At 31.8% G+C, this 24,962-nt stretch overlaps 1 protein-coding gene and 1 pseudogene across 1 annotated transcript; one reads left to right on the top strand and one right to left on the bottom strand.

Annotated features, from left to right (window-relative positions):
- Positions 1 to 543: 543 nt before the first annotated feature.
- Positions 544 to 20,047, top strand: LOC114719347 (putative uncharacterized protein DDB_G0270496; annotated as a pseudogene).
- A 3,207-nt stretch (positions 20,048 to 23,254) lies between these two features.
- On the bottom strand, positions 23,255 to 23,662 carry LOC114719346 (disease resistance protein RRS1-like). The gene has a single exon (XM_028904825.1). The coding sequence runs from the start codon at positions 23,660 to 23,662 to the stop codon at positions 23,255 to 23,257; it is 408 nt and encodes a 135-aa protein (XP_028760658.1).
- Between the last annotated feature and the right edge of the window lie 1,300 nt (positions 23,663 to 24,962).

Genomic DNA, 24,962 nt, shown 5'->3' with positions numbered 1-24,962 from the left:
ATAAAATTTGTTAATTTGATTATTTTAAATATATTATTATATTAATTAGGCTAAAAAATTACTGTACCAATTTTTTAATGCACATATTAACATGATAAGACTGAATTTTCATTAAATTATATAATTTAAATTAAGATGTAAATTAATTTATATAATATATCAATAAAAAATATAAACTAATATGTAAGGGTAAAATGGTAAATTGATTATTACTATCCCTCCCTTCCCCTCCTTGAACCAAACAAGGGATCATTAAATATCCTCTTCTCCCTTTCTTTTTAATCAAACCAAATAAGGTGAGGATAAAACCTCCCCTCCCCTTCCATCCCCCACCCTCCCCTCCCTTCCCTACCCTCCCCTCAAATCAAACAGGCCCTTAGGTGGCGACGATGCCTCTCGCTCTCAACTCTCGTCCTCTACCAGTCACTTATTGATCTCTCATCCTCGCTTCCCCTCTGCCTAAGGACTTCATACTCACTCACTCACACAGTCACGCACGATGCCTCCCTCCTCTACTACTGGCCGGCAAATTGCTTCTTTGTCATGGGGCAGTCACCCATAGCCTCACTTCTTAAGCTAACTCCCCAGCTTTCTTTCGGTCTTTCAAATAGGTTTGTATCCATACTAGTAGGTATAATATTCATATGTAAGCTCTTTTATGGAGTTAACCGCTACTACTTGAGAATAAGCCCGGAGGCAAGTATAGGGAAACTATATATTGATTATGTTTATGGAAAAAAATTGTTCTTACAATTTTGCTGTAATTGGAACGACTGTATTGAAGTAAAATACCATTGCAAACTTGTTGTTAGGATAGGAACCCAGCATGAAAGGCTTTAATAGTTTTAGTTATTGCTTTGTCCTTTTTGTGGACTTGTGAAAAAGCTATAACAATTTTGGAAAGGGCATTATTTAGTACTTGGTGTAATTTTGGGACTTGTGAGTGTCTCTATAACGAGGACATGGTTGAATTACTAGTTTTTTCTTTAATGTATGTGTTTGGTTGATGTCAGATTTTTTCCATTTAGGTTTAAGATGGGTTTATCTGGCAAGAGATCTAGAGAATCGCAAAACAATGACATTGATTGGGATGACTACAGTGATATTGAGAATGAACAGGCAAGTATTTGCTGGGAGTTTCATCATCTTCCAATGTAATATTTATGATTTCTTTTTGGGTGATTGAGGATTATATTTTGATGTAGGTAGAGTCTGATGCAGAGGATTATGATGATGATGAGGGGGAGGATGAAGATGACGAGGAGGGAACCTATGATGAAGAAGATGATACAGTAGAGGAAGATAAATGGAATAATGATGAGATGGAACAGCTTGAGAAAGAGTATAGGGAACTCTATAAGCAAGAGCAGTAAGATTTCCATCTTTATGGATGTGACATGACTTATATTGCTAGATTTGAAGTTTCTCAATGAAGTTAATATGTGGGAGACTTTTCTTTGCAGTTGTTATTTTTATGTGCTGTATTGTTTACTAGTCTTGATGGTCTTTTGTTGTTTGTTTAAACTTTAAACTTTAATCTTATATTACACCCCTTGTTACATGGTAATTATTAAAATTAGAGTTAGTTAAGAGAATTGTTAGTTAGTTAGAGAAGGTTATTAGTATCCGTAGAGGATAATAGTGCATGCATGAGGTGTCTTGGAATTCAAATATAGTTTCTCTATTACTTTCCTTGTTCTACCTGCATCAATGGTATCGAAGAGAAAAAAGTAGAGATAGAATGTAGTAATTTCTTATTCCCCACCTTAGAACGAGTACATGTGGAATACTTATATTGATTCTCTCATGCTTGCTCTGGTTTAACAGACTAATAGAGTGATAACTCTTCTGTTACAACTAACTAGCTACTACTATTGCCATGTAACGCCCAAAAAACTAGAGAAAAAAACTACACACACAGAAATCAGCTGGACCTTGTGAAGAATTGCCATTTCAAAAAGAAAATGAAGGTTGTTTTGGATTTAACAATATATGCATGTCTATGACATGGCTGTTAGCTACATTTGTAGAGTGTGCCATAGCACGTGGCACAGTAACATAAATTTCTTCTATGTTGGCAGCACTATTTTCTTCTTTCTTCCAAAGAATGTGCCTGTTTTTCTCTTTCCCTACAAATTCTTTGGAACTGGCTTCCAATTATTATGTGTAAGCGATCCCTTTACTCCTTTTTCCTGAACTCCAATGCTCCAACTTTAACTCACTTGCTTTGGTGTTTTTATGGTGTTATTTGAAATGTATCTTTTTGGCAAAAAGTGTTTTCCCCCCATATTTACGATTGTGAGACAGAGCAAACCACATTGATGATTTTGCATGTGAGAAATTTTTGTTAGGGGGTAACCTAATGATGCATTAGTATTCCTTCTAAGCAATAGTAATCTCTATATTAGACTTTGGTCATGATGGTTCTTTTTGTTGTTCCTGTTTTTTATCTTTAAGAGTGTATAAATTCTTATGCATGTAAAATTCTTTTTCTACCTTTAGAGATACCTTAAAGAGTTTGAAGCGTCATAAAGATGAAGATCTCCTTAAAGGTCAAGCTGTGAAAAACCAGAAGGTATAACGTTAACTAACTCATACCTTGACACACGTACATATATTTAATTTTTAAATTGATATAAATTATTTTATTGAGTAATGATTAATTATTTTCCAACTACTTAATCTTTTTCTGGATCCATTTCCTTTTTTTAAATTGTTATTTTGAACGACCCATTTCTTCCTTATTATAATAACATGGAATTTTTTATTATTATTTCTTTTCTAAGTGCTTTCAGTTATAGTTGTTACCATAATTTGTATATAGTTCAATGGACGTTTTCCCTCCTTTGCTTAGTTTGTAATCATATTATGTTTGTTTTTCCTGAAGGCACTATAGTACAAGATCCTTGAGCTTAGAGTCTTACTTCAGAAGCCATACTCAAGTTCAAATAGGTTACCCCAAGTATTTTCCTATTCCACTTGAAAGATTACTATGACTTTTTTTATTTATCACAAAAGAATTTTGTGCCAAAGAGATGAACTTTTTGCAGGAGCCAGTCAGGTCTTCATTGTATGGTTCTGATAAGGGTGTTAGTGTAGCATATTCAGATCTTATGACCTCCTCCAAGGAGATGTTAGATTCTATATTGGAACTACAAGGGGTCTAGATATAGAAGAAAATGTAGAACTGTTCCCTTACATTTCATGCCAACAGAAACTGTATTTATCTATAATATTATGTCTTTACTTCTCTAATTTTCTTATGCACTGATAATTTTCTCCTTATATTAGGCCCTGCTTGCCCGGAATCCATCTATTGCCCAAGTCTCATATGGTCATTGATTTCTTTTTTTTGTCCTTTGTTTTCCCTCGTAATTTAACTGCAACATTAACATATCCTTCTCTGTTGGTCAATAAAGCGAAAGGGCAATATTTTGCACTAATGGAAATAGATGCCTTGTCTCTTGTATGTGCATGTTGTTGAAAGGATTTTTATTTTTATTATTTTGGGATGTGCTATAACTTCTATTCTGTCGCATATATGCTTGAATGGTGTTTTGACCTAACATGAGTTTGTTTTATCTTCTAAAAGGTTCAGAAAGATCACCAGAACATTTAGACATTTTTAAGAATTTGGATGACAATTTTGATGAAGAGTGGTCATAGATTTCTCAAATGCATAAGAGGTATTTTTCATCATCATCTTCTTAGCGTACTCTTATTTTGCTAGATGTTCATTTCCTCACAACACATCATCATTCAGGCTTCTAAGTTTTTTCACTTGAACCCTACCTGCGGCAGTAATATTTGAAACTTACCTTGTTATGTATTTGGTGTGCATTTTTTTTCTTTTTTTTACTTTTTGTTGTGCTAAGCACCCGCCCCCCAGAAAACCCCTGGGGGGGACATGGCACACAAAACTAACTCAACTTGTAAGCACCCCTAAATCATGGATCTTCACTACTATCTAGACCTTTTGGATTGATGGAGTGATCTACTTCAAATTAAATTTCAGAAGAAAATAATGTGACCTTTTTCTTTTTCCAGTTTTTGCACTTATATTAATAAAGCCTATTATTGGTCTTCACCTAACAACATAAGATTTTGAGTTCCAACTGTGCCTTTTGACATTTTAGATTTCTTATATTTATATGCATGTGCATAAAATTGATTAGATAGACACTATGACCTAATTGATGTTATTCATAATTGCATTTTGTAGATTGGCACCTTTCAGAGATAGGTCGATCAACAAACGGCAGAGGATGCTGCAAGTGACAACTGGTGCTGCTGCCTTTAAAGGCAAATTATTGGCTTTTAATTAAGTCTGGCTTTATAACTTCACTGAGGATTCTGTTGTGTGATAGGCAGGCTGTTTTACTTTTAACATGTCCATCATAGGATATAAGCCACCAAGTTGCTACTTATATGAGGGATCCCAGTAGAATGATCAAGCAAATGAGGTTGAGAACATCTACTGTTAGTATATTTGGAAATGTAAGTCAGTGTTGTCTTTTTTTGTTTTCAAAACAAGATTCATTTTACAGTTTTCTCAGAGTCATAAAGTTAAACCCATTCATGCTTTTTTGGCTCTTTTCTAATTTTTGAGTGCCTTTCAATTTCTGTATACTGACATCAAGAATATGTCTAATAACCACCAACTTTTTCTCTCATTTCTGCATGCACCGTCACTGGCATTGTCTTCGGAAGAGGTTAGTCAAATTCATTGCTAATTGAGTTAAAACAGAACCTTTGTGTTTTTCTCCATGTTGAATCATGCAGACAAATGTACTATGTGATATTTTTAAAGGAAGCCATTCAAGTGTTTCAATCATGGATTTTAAGTCTTCATACTCTTAATGCTTGGAATTTTGTTATCAATTATTATTTTAATATCCTTTTTATCTATTATGTTTGCTTGTGCTTAGCAACATAGATCAATATTTATTTCCAGCATGACAATTATGAATTCAAATTTGTTTAGGAAACTCATATTGATGGTGATCTCGAACTTCTAGATGACTTTGAATTTTATCAGCAATTACTAAAAGAATTTTTCGAGACAGTTGATCCTACATCATCCGGTAAGCAATAATTGTGTTGTTTTGGTTGAACAGGCATTATTTATATATTGTATTCATATTCTTACTTCTGATGATGTCATTGGAATATTAGACTAGTCAAGACATCCTCTTTTGTTTAACTTATAATGTATTTTGGCAATTATGACCGAATGATACTTGATATTTAGCATGAAAGGTTTCCTAGAAAGATTGTAGAATTAGTAGTGATTCCCCCCCCCCTTCTAAATAGTTTTGATCAAATTTTTTGAGCCTAGAATTAGCATGAGCTGCTTTCCTAGAAATCATAGTGTTAACCTTATACCATGCAAGCAGAAGCCACTTTCTTATTTTCTGCTATTGTGAATCATACAAAGAAAGCACTTTATGCCTTGAAGAAGATGCAACCAAAGAAAAGGAAAATTGTTGATCGTCGGGCCTCAAAAAGGTTGCAAGATAAGGTTAGTTGATGAAGATGGCATTTCCTTGTTTTGTACCATTACTTTTTGTCACGTGTATATACATACATACTGCTAAATTCTCCAGAACTGAAAAAGAGATTTTTGACTAATTTGCGATTTATTTAAGATGCATACATTAATAGCAAGTGATTATCTCCCCCTTTTTACATGCTTGTCACTTTAAGTTTACATCAAATTTCATTTTAATTTTTAGGGTTTTTAAAGTGTATTTTTAGTTTCTTAATTTTAACATCTTAAATTTAAGATTAAACTAAAATTTGACGCAGATTTAAAGGACTAAGCATATATGTTATACTTTTTTTTTGGTTAAATCTATATGCAACTAGGATAAATTCAATAATTTAGTGAAAAGACTGGTGTTATTACCCGTGTCATGAACTTGGAAAGATTGATCAACCGTGTAAGTAAAATCAATGTGAACAGGAACTTTTGTTAATTAACTGCTAGTCTTAGTGCTACTTGCACCACATTTCCAAAATAACTATTTCAAAGCTGATTAATAAATCATACCTAACATAAATACATGCCCCAAGCAATTTTAGTCATATTTAAAGAAAGGAGTTTTTTTTTTAAAGTTGAGTCTATCGAAAAAAATTTTCAACATGCAAACAAATAAAACTGAGGCACTTCAAGTTAACATATAACTGAAAATTTTAACGAATAACCAAAAATTAAGAGCATAAAATATAGAATAATTTTTTTAAAAGAAAATATTACTTTGTCATTGTCGAAAAATGATAGGTATTATTGTGCCTCCATTAACCGAGAGAAGTTATAAAAGTAAGAGATAAGAAAAATTAATTAAAATCTTTTAACCTTACTTCATTTTCACAAAAAATCAAACTTATTAAATTTTTCACTCTCCCATTATCATTCAACCAAACAAAGTTAATGAATAAAGACGTGGTTTTTGCTGTGAAAAAAATAATGACGTTTCATGAAATGAACAATTTATTGTAATAAAATATGAGTTATGGTAATACGTTCTATTATAATTTAATTTAGTAAAATCTATTTTATGAAAGTAGACTGTACATTTTTTTGAAGTACAAGTTAGAGGATACTCTATTTATGGTAAATAGTGAATAATCCCAAGGAAATTGCTTCGCAATAAAAAATTATTTCTCCACCTATTTATAAATAAGTTATGCAATGTACACGTGCATAAAGTAACGAACGATCGAATAATTATTAATTATTGAAAAGAAACAATAACATTAATAATTTCTAGAGTATTTTCTAAAGTTGTGAGGAAGCGCTCGAAAAATCACACTTCAATATATATATATATATATATATATATCTTTGATGTCACATAATGGGAAGGGAAAATTACCACTAGATCTCAAGTGAGAAAACCAAGTATAAATAGATTTTTTTTTTTGAAAGAAAGTGTAAATGACCACAGTGCCAATTAACCACGTTGATCAACTTGGAATGATTGACTGGCGGCCGATCAAACAAATATATTTTATTTTAACGTAGTTTACAATTTTAAATATTATAACATTTTAACATTTACAAGTTGAGTTAATTCAAAAGTAATCATTCTACTTTCTTATAATAAAATTGCTTAGTAAGGAAATTGTTTGTCATGCTAGTTATTATACTCAAATCACATGAAGAGTAACACACACAACAGGTGTAGTTATTGTGAAGCCAAGATAAGATTAACAATTTTTATGTTCTAAAGTTGTGAGGAGGCCTCTGTACATGAATTACATATTAAAAAAACAGAAAAATTGGTATTTCATAAAAACATAATATTAATATGTAATAAGAAAATAACTGAGGCTGATTCAAATAATAATTTTATGACCTGAAAAATTTAAATGATAATTAATATCATCAGTGGTCCTTCAAAAAGTGAACAACTAAGCCATGACTATCAAAATAATTACTTGACCAGTATGTACTGCTGAAATAAAGAAAAGAAGGATCGTGTGGCGTACTCTCCAAGTAGTTATAACGGACTGTGAAAGAATGACGAGGTAAAGGGGATACTGGGGAAGAGAGTTGTACTGCCAAGAGAGGCTGAATCCTCCTTCTGCAATCTTCATTGAGTGATTTGAGGATTATTGAAGCTTGAGGGATGATGCTACAACCTGTATTATTATTCCCAATAATAATATCACTCTCTTTTAATGTCAGTCGAACCAACAATGACCAGCGAGGGATGCTGTTAGGAATAAGTAGTGTTGTTAATAATGCATTGTCCATCTTACTATAATCCTCATCGGCCCCTTCTTGTTCATCTTCCTTTAATAATAATGTTGTCTCTGCTACTTGATTACCTTTACTACTTATTTCTCTTTCACTCTCACTAATCATTTTTGTATCATCCTCATCCTCTTCTTCATCATCTTCCACACCCCTCTCTTCTCCATCACCCCTCACCTTTACAGAAAGCCTGAAGTCATTCCAGCTTGAAAGACCAGTGTATGCACGACAAACATGATAGGTATGATGTTGCTTGAAATCATGCCCAAACTCAATTGGACTCTCTAACCATTCAACTACCCTCACAAATGGAAGTAAAGTCGCCAAACTTTGTATTCCCACTCTCATGAATTCTGCCGTCTCTCCCAGTGGCATTCTCACATGCTTAAATCCAACACCACACATCATTTTGCCACATACCAACACCTTCATTGTCACTTTATTGAATGTCAAATTGGAAACATCCAAATAATTGTACACAATCACTAACCTTGATGAACTTCTCCTTTTCACACTGCCCCCAATATTTATCTGCATTGGCCCACAATCTTTTATAAATAAATTGACATCCTTTTCCAGGACAGTTGAAGAATGGATTTGATCTAAATTCACACAACCACCAAGACTCATCCACTCAATCTTCGGGGCTTGAGACAAATCTGGGAGTGCCATGAGATTTTTTGAATTCCATAGATATATTTTCTTTAGATTTGGAAATTGCTGAAAAAAACAAAGCAGTAGTGTTAAATAAATTAGATAACTCCACATGCGTACAATTTAATCAAGAATTTTTCTCATGCCCATTACAACAACAATTCGACTCCCCCCAAATTGTACAATTACTACTCAACCATCAATTGAAAGATAGTAATAGAGTAAACATTTTCATTTTGAATTATTTTAGTCAATGTTTCTTAGAATCACAAGAACAAACAATTATGACATATGAGAAACTATACGTGCCTGATCTTCATCCCAAAGCTGATAGATATTACTCTTTGGCAAATTAAGTTCAATAAGATTCTCAACACAAAAACAATTAAACATTTACATTGTGAATTATTTTAGTCAATGTTTGATGCCACGTCTTAGAATCACATACACCAACAAAAACATTATGACATACATTGAAAAAACAATGCGTACATACCTGATTTCCATCCCAAAGCTGTTGGATATTACTACGAGGCATGTTAAGTTCAATGAGATTCTTAGCACAAAATTGTAATGGCACAGATGGCAGTGGATATTCTTGCCAACTAAGAAACCTTAATTCTTTTGAAAGATAATCCAACTCTTCACAAATATTCAACTTTGAAGGATTTCTCTGATCAGACTTGTAAACATTAAGGAACATTAAATAACGCATCCTTTGAAAATGACTAGCCCTCAATGTCATGCTTTCTATTTGGCTTGCATCCAATGACATGCATCGAATTGCCTCAATCCCCTGGTAATAATATTAAATCGAGGGAAACACAATTATCATTACCTAACAAAAGACCATAAATACCATAAAACAATTAAATATATCAACTTTTATCCAAATTAACACCGTTATATCCATTTTATTGAAAATTCCTTACAATTCATGTTTTTCCCGTAATATATGAATTTCTCAACAATCATAAATAAGCAGACACACTGATGCATATACCTGTATGCATGTGCAGATATTTAGAATATAATCATAAAAACAAAAAATTATTTGTTTTTTATTTTCCCGTTGTACTTCAAATAACAGTAAGTTATGCTCACACATGCGTATGCATGTAGCACTTAATGAAAATTCTTTGTACACTAATTTTGTCTTTTAAAATAAGACATCACGAAAGTCCTAGCTAATTTTAAATTATAATTCTTTTAAACATTACTAATTGTTATTGCAATCCTGTTTATCTTCTTCATGTCTAATGATGAGCATTGAATTGCTCAGCCGCCTACTGATCAAATTGTGGGAAAAAATCAGTAATATGTAAAAGGTAATCAAATAATAAATAGAACAATTAAATTTTTTTTTAAGGAATTTCTAAATGAATATGCTTTTGTGCACTTTATTCAAACAATTCATTTCATCTTGCAAAATAAATCGAACAAAACAGATACACACGCAGGATGGGGGGGACAATGATACGGGCAGACTTACATTTCATTTCATAGAAAGGTTAATCTAATTTTTGATCTCTCAAGTTTTAAACTATAGATTTTGGTTTCTCAAGTTTATTTTCATATAAAATATTGATTATTCTTTACCAAAAAAGATATTGATTCTTATAATTTAATAAAAACCTAAACCATTTTGTTCAACTCATGGTATGAAACTAAAGAGATTAAAAACAAAAGTCATGTAAATTTAAGGGACCAAAGTTATATTAACCCTTCGTATTAAAGAAAAACTAGTGTATATAAAAACCCCGGCATCTATAAAATTTCTAAAAATTTATTTTTCTGTTCAGATTTCATGATAAGTACTTTTTTGCAATATTAAATTTTTATAAGAAAACGCGTGAGGGTGAGAATATGCATGTGCAGTGTGTGAGAATACACACATTCACTTTTATACTACATCAGATATCAATTAATATGAAAAAAGGTCAAACTTTGTGGATAATTTTATAATTTATTGAAGATCTCATGATCTAAATTTTTTTTAAAAAAGCGCCTTATATCATGCTAGTCATATTCTATCTCAAAACTTTAGGAAAGACCATGACCGCAGCCAATTTTAGTCAAACAAAGGACTTCTTTTATTGGGGAAAAAAAAGTCTGATTTGGCAAACATTGAGACTAACTGAAAATTTTGATGAATAAACAAATAACTTTTAGAAAAATAAATGACAACGAAATGAACCATTAAGGGAACAAATAATATAATAAAATCTAAAAACATAAATTATTACCTTGTCATTGTTGGAAAAATAACGATAAATATCCTCATGCCTCCACAGCCGAATGGGATTGTCAGGATTAGATTTTAATTGTTGTTTAGAAATTTCAAGACCCATATCGATTAGTAGAGCATGCATCTCAATACCATCATCCACTGAGATGAGGGATCTCTCTTCAAGTATATTTATCTCAATATTTGCAATAGAACCATATAAGTGTCTTGCATAGTCCTGAGAAATCCTCCATCCTGCGTTCAACAAAAATGCAAGATCAAGAAATGCATTCTTCTGTATGTCATCAAGTCCATCAAAACTCAATTTTAGCACATTAAAAATGTCATTGTGAGGAGTTTGATTTAGTTTCGCCAAAGCACTTTCCCACTCTTCTTTGCCTCTGCCATGAAGAAAGCGACCCAGTACTTTTAGAGCTAATGGATTTCCTTGACAATAATCCACTACCCACTTCGATAACTCCAAATAGCATTTCAATGGCTCATTTTGGTTGAAAGCATTCAAACTAAAGAGATGAAGGGCATGATGGGGATCCAATTTCAGAACATGATATGTTGCACTTGCAGAGACAGAATCATCCTCAAGCACATGCCTATCTCTTGATGTGATAATAACTCTACTTCCTTCCCCAAACCAATCGCATGCTTTCTTTAAATCTTCAATTGCTATAGAATTGTCCACATCATCAAGTATTAGAAGAATTTTCTTACACTGAAGCCTTTTTCTCACAAAATCAGATCTTAAATCGTAAGCGTTAATATCATCATCTTTTAACAATTCTTTAAGGCATTTTTCTTGCAATTCATCCAATCCATTTCTTTCTGCTAGCTTTTGTCTGACATTTTTAATGAAGCAGAAAGCTTCAAAGTGTGCTTTCAACTTGTCAAATACGGCTCTAGCGAGAATGGTCTTGCCTATACCACCCATACCCCATATTCCCACAATGCGAGCTTCACTTATTAGCTCTTCAACTCTCCGAATTTGATGATCGATTCCAACTAATCCTTCCACATGAATGGATGACTTGCGATTCAATTTGCTCAAAATGTCCTTGACAATCTCTTCAACAAGTTTGAATTCAGGTCTAGCATAAATGTCAATCAAAAGAAAAGGAACATTTAATAGAAAGAAAATGAAAAGAATAAAAAAAAACCACAATAATTTGTTTGAATCCTAGAGATTCATTGAATAAATCCCCAAAACCAACAACAAATGGAGAATTTAAGAAGCTACCTGATAACATTGGAATCCCATCCAGATAGACTTGTAGATTGGATTATAGCATTTCTCCACTTTTGCAATTTTTGTTGGTTGTCTTTAAATCTTTGCTTCAGTATATCAAATCCTTTTCCAAAATTCCCATTTTGTTTGCGTATGCTTGAAGGATCTACGTTATAGAAAACAGGTATCACAACCCTTCCAAATTTACGCTTGCATTTTAATATGTGAACAAGCTCATCCAGACACCAAGTTGAAGAAGCATAATTCTCAGAGAAAACAATCACAGATATTTTGATTCCTCTATTGTTCTTAGAAGAACTGGTGAGATCAATTCTCCTTTGCAGAGTTTGTGATCCATAAAAGTGTGAATGCTTGCATTTTGAAGTCCTTTGTAAAGATAACTTCCAAAATTGTGGCGAGTGTCTTCTCCTCTAAAGCTAAGAAACACATCATACTTGGTAGCTGGAGGAGAATCCGTATGAGTCAAAACAACATCATCTTCAGAACTACAGAAAGAAACAAACAGTGAACAGATATTGCGTTATATGTAGGAGCAAATCAAACAAGAAAATAGTGTGAGGTTATTTAGAAGAAGCTAGCTACCTAGCATCAATAGCAGCAGGTTGGTTACCATTACGCCAATGAGAGATGAGTTTGATAGCTTTGGAAATTAATACTCCCAATACGATCAATAAAACTTTTTGGAACACTGGAGCAATGGTTGTGATAGCCGTTTCTAGCTTCATCCTTCAGCAAGCAACGTAGCCAGGGACGAGATTATCAACCCTAGAGGAAAGAAGAAATTAAATTTTTTTGCAGAACATGTGTCCTGTGAGAAGAAAACCCTGAAAATTTTCAGGAAATGCTTGCAAAACAGTACATTTTAATGGGATGAAGCAAGTGGAAGAGAAAAAGAAAAGAATTAATGGATAGTGTTAACCTGGCGGATGTCAGCTTAATTTGCTCACAAGGTCTAAAACATGTCAGTTTCGAGCTTAATTTGCAGACATCCTCCTCTTCAATCAAATTCTTCAAACAAATTTAATGAATAATTAATAATTCAGTATTATGAAGTTTTCTAGTATTAACACAGATACTAGGGAAAATAGTGCTAAAAGCAAGTGGATTATGAAAAAAAGAGAATAAGCCCTGTTGGTTTAGATCGATGCCTTATTTACGCATAACAACGAAATGGGGAGTGACTAAGGGTCCATTTGGATTAGTGATTGAAAAAGTAGCTTATTATCAATTTGGCTTATAGAAAAAGTAAAGTTGGGTAAAAGCTAAACTAGATAAGCTGAATTATGTTTAGATTGGAGTTCAGAAAAATTAGTTTGCAAAAATGAGATTGGTAAAAAGTTATTTGGATTATGATTGAGTGAAAGTAAGTTTGTTTATAAAATTACCAAAATAGGTATGAGTTTTAATAAGTAATGAAAGTGATTAAAAAATGATTTTACATAATATAATGAATTAAAATTAATTTGGTATTGGACCTAGACATCCATTTGGTGTTGGATATTTCGCATCAACCAAGTAATTTTTTTAAAATAGATTTTTTTTTACCAAGAGAAATTTTTATATGTGAGATACCTCAAAAAGGCAATTTTTTAAAAATACACTTTTGTTAAATAAAATTTACAAACCAACTTATAAGAATTATACGTATTATAGAATACGAATATCATACATTTTTCATAATTTAAAGTATATTAATTTTCAACAAATAAAATATAAAAATGAAAAAATTTTATTCATATCGAAGAAGAGTAAATTCTTACTACTATTTTTCATAACCTGAACTCTTTGGATTATTATATTTAAACAATTTATATTTCAATTTACTGCTTAATTCTAAATTTTTAATTAATTCAAAAAATAAAATTAAAAAAAAAAAAGAAGAAAAGAACAACGGTTACCCCAATGGTACTCAAATAACAATTAGTTGATAGAGGGGAATGAACGAAGAGGACAGGTCAGAATTGGATGGTGGGCCTAATTCTGAAGAACAGTCAACCACTCATGAGACCGCATGCCTTCCGATGGAGCCCACTTACATATTCAATTCCAACGGTAAGCCCGATTTGACTCCCATAAGCTACAAATATAAGCTTATGTAAAAGTCCGTTTCAATCCAGCTTTTTGGATCCAAGTCAGATGACTTATAAGCTTTGCCAAACACCCTCCAACTTTTCAAACGGGTTTATCAAAAAATTTAGTAGTTTTTAGAGCCTCAATCGCTGATCCAAACAAGCACTAAGATGAAAGAAAGAACAAGCGCTTTGCTTTTATAATACTTAATTATAAAAACTAGCTGACAAATCTGAGAAAATTGAGAAGATTACTTAGTAAAACAAATTAATTAGAAGATAAATGATAAATATAAATAATTTAGTAATTTTTTTAATCTTAATCTTATATTAAGAAGTAGAAGTAGTATGAGAAATAAATCAACCGTTTCCTTCATTAAAAAAAAGAGAATAAAATAAACTAAGACTTTGGTCAATAGATCAAGTCCACCCATATCTTAGAAGTTTTTGGGATTTTGTTTCTCAGAAGTATTAAAAAAATTCCAAAATGTTGAAGTTTTATTAGATCTATGACCGTAAGGTAGCTATGGAGGACATTGAATATAATCAACAGCTGGCACAAGGAGAAGAAAACAGCAAATCTAATGCAGAATTTTTCTATGAAAATTCCAGGAAAAAAGCTTGCAAAACAGTAGATGGAGTGATGGATCCATGGGATAAACGAAGTAAAAGAGAAGAAACGAACCTGGATGGATGTGGAGGGAAATGTAAGAAAGAGCTCTCACAAACCAAGGCCTCAAAAATGGCAGCTTCAGAACTTGCAGACTTGTTTTCTCTTGAAATTAAGCAAGCTCTTCAGATTCAGCGATCACCAAATGTCTCGCTAACGTGTATTTGTCTCTGGGTTTCAGAGATTGTCATTCCAACTCCTGGGAAACTCGTGTGTCGGTGGTGTGCTGCGTTGCATCACTGTTTCGTGTAACACCTCACGTAATTATATCCATATACGTGATAAAATATATTTAAAAATCCATCCATATTTCTAATACACTATACAGGTCATTATTTCAAAATATTTTTCAAACACAACAAAATAAACCATTAAAGTCATAGCCATGGTAATTAAAAATATAACATAGTAGGTGCTCGAAGAGTACATAAGCCTTCACGGCTTACTCTATCGGTGTCTTCCCTTAATTTCTACTAGGTCCTTTACCTGAAAATGTTAATATAAGGGATGAGATCAAACGTCTCAATAACTACTGAAATTCTAACTTATACAAGCAAACTGTATATGATAAACAAATTTGTTTATATGTGTGTGTATATATTATGTATGAAAATCACGGATTTATACATTCAACTCAATTTCATTTTTGATTCAACAATATACCGACATCATTTTTCTAATATATTAAAAAATAATGCAATATGCAGCCTTCCTTATATCACAGTCCACCTTTACACCGCTTACTAGAGCCATAAGCTAACACATAGTCCTCTAGGAACTAATCCATTTTACTGAATTATTCTAAGCTCACTGATACTGGAGATATGTCCGGCTAAAGATAAAGAGATCAAGTTTAGACTATGGCTTCTCTCCTTTGCGAATAAAATAAGGAGATGTCACATGTCTCACAACTCTAATGAATTCTCGGCCAAAGGAAAACATGGAAGAAGAGGCTCTGACAAGTGCCATCCACTATGTACTGAGTGATGGTATACCACGTGGTAATTTATATCCATACAACTCCCTTTTTATTCTTAGCCTAACAATGCATATGTCAGATACAGATAATGTTACATCATAAATATGTTCTTAAGTATATTATTAAAAATAAGATAGCAATAAAATTTCTGTACTATTTAACAGCAACTCATGATAATTCTATAGATATCAATATATTTAAATATTGATCATAATTAATAGCAATAAATCCTAACAAAATCAAGCAACATATATAATACAATCATACATCATTCACACGTACATAAAAGAATTTTCAAAGTTACCTAGTACTCTTTAACTTGCAAATATTTACATAATGATTATTTCAAAATTCTCAAGAGTTTAAAAAATTACATAAATATTTATTAATATAAAACTCAAAACTATTCTTAAAATTACTCTAAAATTCTAAGACTACCTTCTAAATTAAAATTACAAAAATATTTTAACTCTCCTAAATTTTGCTATTTATAATAGATACAATATTATTTTGACAATAAAATTTTTATATAAAAATATTTAAATTTAACAACTTAAATAAATATATACTTATTACTCAAAATCTAAATATTTCATACTAAAATCTTAATTATTTATTATATTCTCATTTAAAAAATTTTCTCAGCTAAACAACTCTTTTGAAGTATAAATAATTTTTTTTTTTTATAAAATTCTCAATTTACAATTCTTTAAACTTTCAGAAATTATTTCAAAAATAGATCCTTAACTTATTTAATATTCAAACTGATTAAAATCTCAATAATATACTACATACCCAAATAAATTATTTAACTTAAATTTAATCGGTAAAAACATTCTATATGTCACTGAATAACAAATTTTTCAACTAAAATTTTAATTTAAGATTATCAAAACAATCATTAAACAATATAAACCGATTAAAATTCTTTAATAATGTATCTTTAAATAAATTTCTACAATTATATATTATTAAAACTTACTATTTACTTCATACTCAAACCATAAAATTTTCTCTAAATATTATAATGAAACTAATAATATAAAACTATAAATATATAGAAAATATTTATAAAAAAATTTGATAAAAAAATAATTTTATGTACCTAAATCATCTTCAAAACTTTTTCTAACCTTCAAGTCACGTAGTGCAGCTCTTCTCACTTTCTCCTTCTCTTCTTCCGCTCTCTCTCTCTCTTCCGTCTCTCATTCTCTTCCGTCTCCCCACTCTTTTATTCTGCCACTCCCAAATCCCAACTACTTCTCCTTCCATTTTCTTCGTTCCTCATTTAATGCTTTCCCCAAAATTCCTCCTCAAGGCAAATGATTCAGCTTTCTAGCGAAAGCTGTTTCTTTAACTTTTTTTTATTTAATAATAATAATAAAATATTATTTAATTTAATTTAATAATTTTTTTTACAATTCCTTTTAAGTATATATATATTTTGTATGTTACACCACATCGTACGACTTGAACGGCTTTACAAATAGTTTCTGCCTACATGTTCCTTTCAATTTTCCTTTTTTTTTAATACAATTTTTGTTCTTTAAATTTATTTTTATTTTTACTTTGATCTTTTAACTTTAAAATAAAGTCCTCAAGTTTTTCTTATTTCAAATATTAGTTCTTATAATTTAATAAAAAAATCAGATCATTTTATCACTTAAAAAACTAAAACTCAAGATTTAAAATTTGAAAAACTAAAATTAAAATTCATATAAACGATTAAAAATTATCTTAACCTTTTTTCATCTTGATAAATTTACTAGAATCCAGATATAGTTACGTGTTCGAGTTGTGTCTCTCATCATCATTTTGTTTAACTATTTCATGTCCATGCATGGCCAACAAACTTTGGCACCCAATCAAGATATCAAAAGATAAGATCAGCCCCGAAAACAAGGAAAATGATTTTACATATATCCATGTTTTTTTCAATTTTTAAATTGTGATTTATATATTTTTCTTCCCTTATTAAATTCACTAACTTTGCTTTGTTCATCGCTAGCCTTATTGCTTTACTTTACTGGAGCAAAGTTGATTCAATAAAGAAAAGGAAAAAAACTGTATAGACAACAAATTAAAAAGAATATAGCTATCTATAAAATGATTTTTTTAAAAAAAATTAAAAGGGGCAGACGTGTACCTGGGGCTATGGCCTGTTTTTTATTGGTCAAACGGGGCTATGGCTTTAATAGGCCATTGATTACGAGGAATGACAATGATGAGTTTATATATATATATATATATATATATAACGTAATATATGAGAAGGTTATATATTATATTTCACTGAAGATTAAAAATAAAAAAATTGGATAAATTTTTTATTAAAAATTTAATTGATAAATGGGATGTAAGAATAATTTTATGTAACTTAACTTCTAATATATGTTTTTGGATTAAAGGAATAAATTGGCTATTTTAACTTTTGAGGCATCACTTCTTGGTACGCCTTACCTCTTGCCACCTCCATCATTTCCGCTTTGGGCTCAACAAGCCTAGTCAAGTCGTCACGCGTGAGTTACGTGAATTGCTGGGTTGGGTCATTGTATATTTGTACCGTGCCACCCCTTTGTTTGGAAAAAAGTTACGCTCTCGAGGACACTTACTTGGGTATCATAATAGAAGAATTTCAAACTCAATAAGAGAATAAATATATAGTGCTCCCTTTAACATAATAACTAATTAACTAATTTGAGTAAATTAAAAAAAACTAGTTAATAGTTATTTATAATAAATAGATATTATCTTTCATAAAATACCATTACTAATCATATATATTAGTTAGAAATACCATTTAATAAAACATTTAACATGTACAATTATTATAAAGACTACCTTAAAAAATAATAAATATGATAGACAAAATAAATTAAAATCTTATATTTAAAATCAAATTAAAATTAAATTAGTTCTTATATTAGAAAGTAGTATAATCAACCCAATTTAAGTATAGAAAAGGATGGGCTTTTCCGGTGGTAAATAGAAAGATGAAAAATATTTAAGCATAAAAAGAATTGAGGAAATAAAAAAGCAAGTGACGCGAATACATAAGCATCGAAAGGCTTTTTGATTCAGGTGAAAAAAAAAAGAAGCTTTTTGATGAAAATGGATTTTACTTTTTGAAACTCCGCACCCTCCTTCCCATTTCCTGTGTCACGTGTGCCATTGAAGTCAAAAAGTCAAGTCGTCCTTTGCTGTGCATTGCCGTGCTGCTTTAGCCTTTATCCACTGCCTCTTCTTTTTTGGCAAAATTACACTTTGGCGGCCCCACTTATCTCCGTATCATAATTTTGGGTAAGACAGCACTCTCTCAAAAAAAATTCGCTTGTTTAGATTTTTCTTTCTTTCCTCGATTTTTTCGTTTTTTGGTTTTTTTGGATGTAATACACAACCCAAGTCGATTTTAGGCCATTACTAAGGTCGTGGCCCATAATAATAATATAGTCCATAATGTTTGAATGCTTTTAATTGCTTCCTTAAAATTAGAGAACAACTTAAAAGTATGTTTGGATTTTTTTTAAAAGTATTTTATACTATATAAGATAAATATGTGAGAAAAATTTATTTAATAAAACATAAAATAATTTTTTTAATTGATTCTCAGACTTTCTAAACACCCCTTAAAGATATGTTCTTATTTGAATTTCATTTGTAATAATTTTCGTCATAACAATAGAATCTGTTCTAACAATATAAAAATTGATATAGTTAAAGACATAGCATTGCCCACTGTTGTAATGTACTCCCTCACATGTCATTTCCTTATTATAGCTTGTTTTTAACGTTTTCATACATCTTAAAAAGGTTTATTATATAATTAAATTTATTATAATATGGATAAGGTGGGAGTATAGTCTTACCGTTGGTACTTGTATGTACATTTTAATAATTTAGTTTAACTTATTATTTGCATAGAACCCCACTTATAAAGTGTATTGTCTTGTTTAAGTATTGAGTTCACATGAAATTGGACAGACAGAGAGACCTAAAGGCAAATTACAAGCTTTTAATCACTGAGGATTTTGTTGTGTGATGGGTAGGCTATTTTATTCTTAACATGTCCCCTCACAGGACATATAAGCCACCAAGTTGCTACGTACATGAGGGATCCTAGTACGTAGAATGATCAAGCTGCATGCCAATAATCGTCTCGTTTTTGACTGAACAAGTATTCTTTATATATTATGTTCATATTTTTGCTTCTGATGTTGTTGGAATATTAGACTAGTCAGAACATCCTCCTTTGTTTAATTTGTAATGTATTTTGGACTGATATGCTGTTTATTTTGTGCAATATGCTATTGAAGGTATAATGTTCGTGAAAATATTGTCAATTTTCTGGCTCCTGAGTCCACCGATCTTCCACCTATGGTCCCTAAACTTTTTGGAGATTTGTTCGGATTAAAGTCACAAAGATAACCATACGCTTGGAAAACAGATAATGACATCAGGTTCTGTGCAGAAACTTATCTTAATGCATTTGTAATCATTTAACCAACGCTATATTGTTTATTGAGGATTTTTTTTCTCTCCTTAGAAGTCAACAATTTAGTGTAGTGATGAGGATAGGTAGTTTATAGGAGGATTTGTTAGTTTTTCCCTCTAATTCCAGGAGGATTTGTATTTATCATCTCGTGGACAGCATATATTTCCATAAGCAATCTATATCCAGTTGAGGCACAGTTATCCATTGCCTGCATGCTGAATAGCAATTCTATGATGTGAGATGATCTAGTAACTTAGATAAATGTCATTTAATATGCATAAATAAACAGCTAGTGATTATTTTTTCCTTGTTTTTAACTTGAGTATATATTTGCTCCTTTAAGTTTATTTCCTTTTGAGCTGAATCCTTTAAGTTTATTTCAAATTTAATTTTATTCCCTTAAGTTTATAGAGTGTATTTTTAATGCTTTAATCTTACATATAAAAGAGAAAAAGAAAAATTAATATTTCATAGAACAAAATGTTAGTATAGGATAAAAAAATGAGACTGATCTAAATAATAACAAGTAAAGTGATCACCACCACCGCTCTTCATGTTCAACAATAAAGTCAAAATCAGAATCAATTTCTGACCTGAAATTAGTAAATTGACATTTGAACCAAAGAACAGAGGATATCGATAGGTGGTGGAATGTGGTGTCATCTCCGAGTAGTTATACAAGACATGGAAAGAATGATCATCGCGTAAAGCGGATATTGGTAGAGTGTGGAAAGAGAGCTTTACATCTAAGTGAGGCTGAATCCTTCTGCAATGATAATCATTAGAGAGTGATGAAAGTGATTTTAGGATTGAAACTTGAGGAATGCTGCAACCTGCATTCCCAATAATATCAGTCTCGTTCAATGTCAGATGCGTCGAAAATGACCATACTTTTGGGAAGTCTTGTTATTAACATTGCACTCTTTTCTTCCGTTAACTCATCCTCCTCTTCTTCTTCATGATCTTCCATTGATAATGCAGTATTCTTACTGTCCCTTTCTTCTTCTCTCACTAACTCATCTTCTTCAACTTCAAGTTCCGTTAATGGCGTCCACTCCTCATTATTAATAATCATTTCTCTTCTTAATGGCCTCACCAGACCCCTTTCTTCTCTATCTCCCCTCAACCTCATCCTAAGGGCAAAGCAAGGGCCCCAGTAGGAAGTATAATCAGGAACATGGCTAAAATGCCTCTGGAAATCATTCCCAAACTCAACTGGACTCTCTGACCATTCAAGTTTCCTCACAAATGGAAGTAAAGACGCCAAACTTTGCGTTCCCATTCTTAATTCTGCTCTCTCTACCAATGGAATTACCACATCCTTAAATCTAACCCCAGATATGATCTTGCCACATACGAACACCTTCGTTGTCACTTTATTGAATGAAAAATCATAAAGATTCAAGTAATTGTGCACAGTCACTAGCCCTGAACTTGTCCCCTTAATACTGCTACTGCCCCCAATGTTTATCTGCACTCGCCTATTATCTTCTATGCTTAATATGACATCCTTTCCCGGGGCACTTGATGAATGAATTTGAGCCAAATTTACACAACCATAAAGAAAGATAAGTTCAATCTAAGGGGCATAAGACAAATCCGGGAGCGGAGTGAGATTCTTTGAATTTGACAGATCGATTTGCTTTAGACTTGGAAAATGCTGCAAAAACTATTCATGTTAATGAAGAATTTCTCTCATGAAAACTAGAAGATGAATTGTATTCCGGCAAATAGTATAAGTATTATTTAACCATCAATTTTAAGGTGGTAAAGCAAACATTTGAATTGCGAATTACTGGGCCAATATTTGATGCCAGATCATAGAATCACCCCAATTAAAAAATTATGATATATGAAAAATCGAATGATACGTACCTGATTCCCATTCCAAAGCTGTCTAATATTACCATTACGCATTTTAAGTGTCATCAGATTCTCGGCACAAAAAGGTAATGGCACATATGGTAGTGGATATTCTCCCAACTAAGAAATCTTAGTTCTTTTGAAAGATAATCCAATCTCCATAAACATTCAACTTTGAAGGCTTTTTCCAATCTGACTTGTAAACTTTAAGGAACATTAAACCGTGCATCTTTTGAATATTACTAGCCCTCAATGTAATCATTTCTATCTTGTTTGCGTCCAAAGACATGCACTGAATTACTTCAGCCCCCTAGTAATATCATATCAAAGTAAACACAATTATCATTACCTAAACAATGACTATCAAACTGCAGAACAGCTAAGAAATAGTTAATCGAATCGTATAAGGGAGACAATAAGGCTCAAATATTTAATAACTATTAGGGCAATTATTCATTTATCATAAACATGCAGTGTATAAGTATACACACAATAACTTTTTTACTACATCAATTATCAATTAACATAAAAAAATGTCAACCTCTATGGATAATTTTATAAAGGGGGAATTGTAATTAGATCCAAAAAACAGATTTAATTATCCTAAAATTTATTGACAACTGAGGAGCATGTATGACAAGTTTCAATGTAGGAAATGACAACTGGTTTATGCTAATCATTTATTATTGAGACCTTTTGATAATTAGATTCTTTTTTTTTTTGGAATATTAAGAGAATAAAGAATGTAATAAAAATTAAAAAAATAAAGTATTACCTTGTCATTGTCAAGAAAATGATAAATATCCTCATGCCTCCCTAGTCGAATGGGCCTTTTAGAATTAGATGTTAATTGTTGCCTAGAAATTTCAAGCCACATGTCCACTAGAAGAGCATGCGTATCAATATAACCATTTTCATGCACTGAAACGAGGGATCTCTCTTTAAGTACACTTATCTCAATATACGCAAAAGAACTATATATGTGTCTTGTACAATCTAGAGAAATCAACCATGCTTCGTTCATAAAAATTGCAAGATCAAGAAATAAACTTTTTTCGTGTCATCAATTCCATCAAATCTCAATCTCAACACATTAAAAATGTCACCATGAAGAGTTTGATTTAGTTTTGCCACCACACTTTCCCATACTTCTTTTCCTCTCCCTTCAAGAAAGCAACCCAACACAATTAGGGCTAATGGATTTCCTTGATAATAATCTACTACCCACTTTGATAACTCCAAATAGCTTTTTATTGGCTCTTTTTGCTTGAAAGCTTTTAAACTAAAGAGATGAAGGGCATGGCGGGGATCCCATTTAGAACACGATATGTTGTGGATGCAGAAGTATTGTTAAGCATTTGAATGTCTCTTGATGTGATAATAAGTCTACTTCCTTCCCCAAACCATGCACTTGCTTTGATTAAACCTTCAGCTGTTATAAAATTGTCCACATCATCAAGTACGAGAAGAATTTTTTTATGGTGGAGCCTCCTTCTTACAAAAGTGGATCTTAAATTGTAAGTGTTAATGCCCTCATCTTTTAATAATTCTTTGAGGCATGTTTCCAGTAACTCATCCGATCCATTCCTTGTTAGTTTTTGTCTCACATCTTTAACAAAACAGAAAGCTCCAAATTCAGCTTTCAGCCTGTCAAATACGGCTCTAGTAAGAGTGGTCTTGTCCATACTGCCCATACCCCATATTCCTAGAATGCGAACTTCACTTAGTAACTCTTCAATTTTCTAAGTCTGATGATCAACCCCAACTAATCCTTCCACATGTAAGGATAACTTGTTATTCAGTTTGCTCAAAATATCTTTGACAATCTTTTTGATAAGTTCATATTCGGGCCTGGCACAAATATAAATTAACAGAATGATTATGTTTAATCCAAAGAAAGAAAACAATGAGTGAAAAATGAAAAGAATTAGCTACCTGATATTCTTTGAATCCCACCCAGATAGACTTGTTGATTTGATCAAAGCATTTCTCCACTCCTGCACTCTTTCTCGGTTGTGCTTTGATCTCTGCTTAAGCTTAGCAAATCCATCTCCAAAACTCCCATTTTGTTTCCAAACATTTGATGGATCTACGTTGTAGAAAATAGGGATGACAATCCTTTGGTATTTATCCCTACATTTCATAATGTGAACGAGCTCGTCCATACACCAAGTTGAAGAAGCATAATCTTTGGAGAAAATAATTAAAGATATCTCTGATTCTTCTATTGTTTTCAAGAGAATTGGTGAGACATGATCTCCTTTTTGGAGCTTGTGATCCATAAAAGTTTGAATGTTTGCTTTGCAAAGTGCTTCATAGAGATAACTTGAGAAAGTCTCACGGGTGTCCTCTAAAGCTAAGAAAGACGTCATACTTGGTTGTAGGAGGAGCAAAAATGATATGAGAAGTAGAAGAAACGGTCGAAATCGAATCAACAACATCTTTACAACTACAGATAGAAAGAATTCATGAATAATAAATATTAATTGGGCAATCAACAAGCCATATAAAGTGAACATTTTTATTTTTAACCCAAAAAAAATGTGAACATTTATAGAAGATGTTACCTATCATCAAGTGAAGAGATTAGTCTGATGGCTTTAGAAATTGCTACAGCCAGCAAAATCAATACAGCTTCTATGAGCATTAAAGCAACGGTTGCATCCATGTGAGTGATTCTAGTTTCTTGCTTCAACCTTAAACTAATGCTTCTTTTTGGGCTTTACCTTCTCCGGGGCTGGTAAGGTTTAGCTCTTGATGATTAACGTGATAAAAAGAGCAGGAAAAATATTTAGCAAGGGGGACCAAGTTGAACTCAAACGATCAACAGCATTTTGATGGATGATTGATGTGCTAAAATGAAGAACGTGTCTTCTTTATGGAACGAACAGTGCGAAAGACTTCATTACGTGGTCAACTATCTCGTCGCCAAGTTTACTTATTTATTTGACGTTTTTTATCACCAACTTTATTTTTTAAAAAAGT

The sequence above is a fragment of the Neltuma alba genome, unplaced genomic scaffold (genome assembly GCF_004799145.2).
Source record: "Neltuma alba isolate B1F8T4 unplaced genomic scaffold, ASM479914v2 tig00011913_pilon, whole genome shotgun sequence".
NCBI classification, from domain to species: Eukaryota; Viridiplantae; Streptophyta; class Magnoliopsida; order Fabales; family Fabaceae; genus Neltuma; species Neltuma alba.
This window is presented reverse-complemented; position numbering and strand designations above follow the sequence as displayed.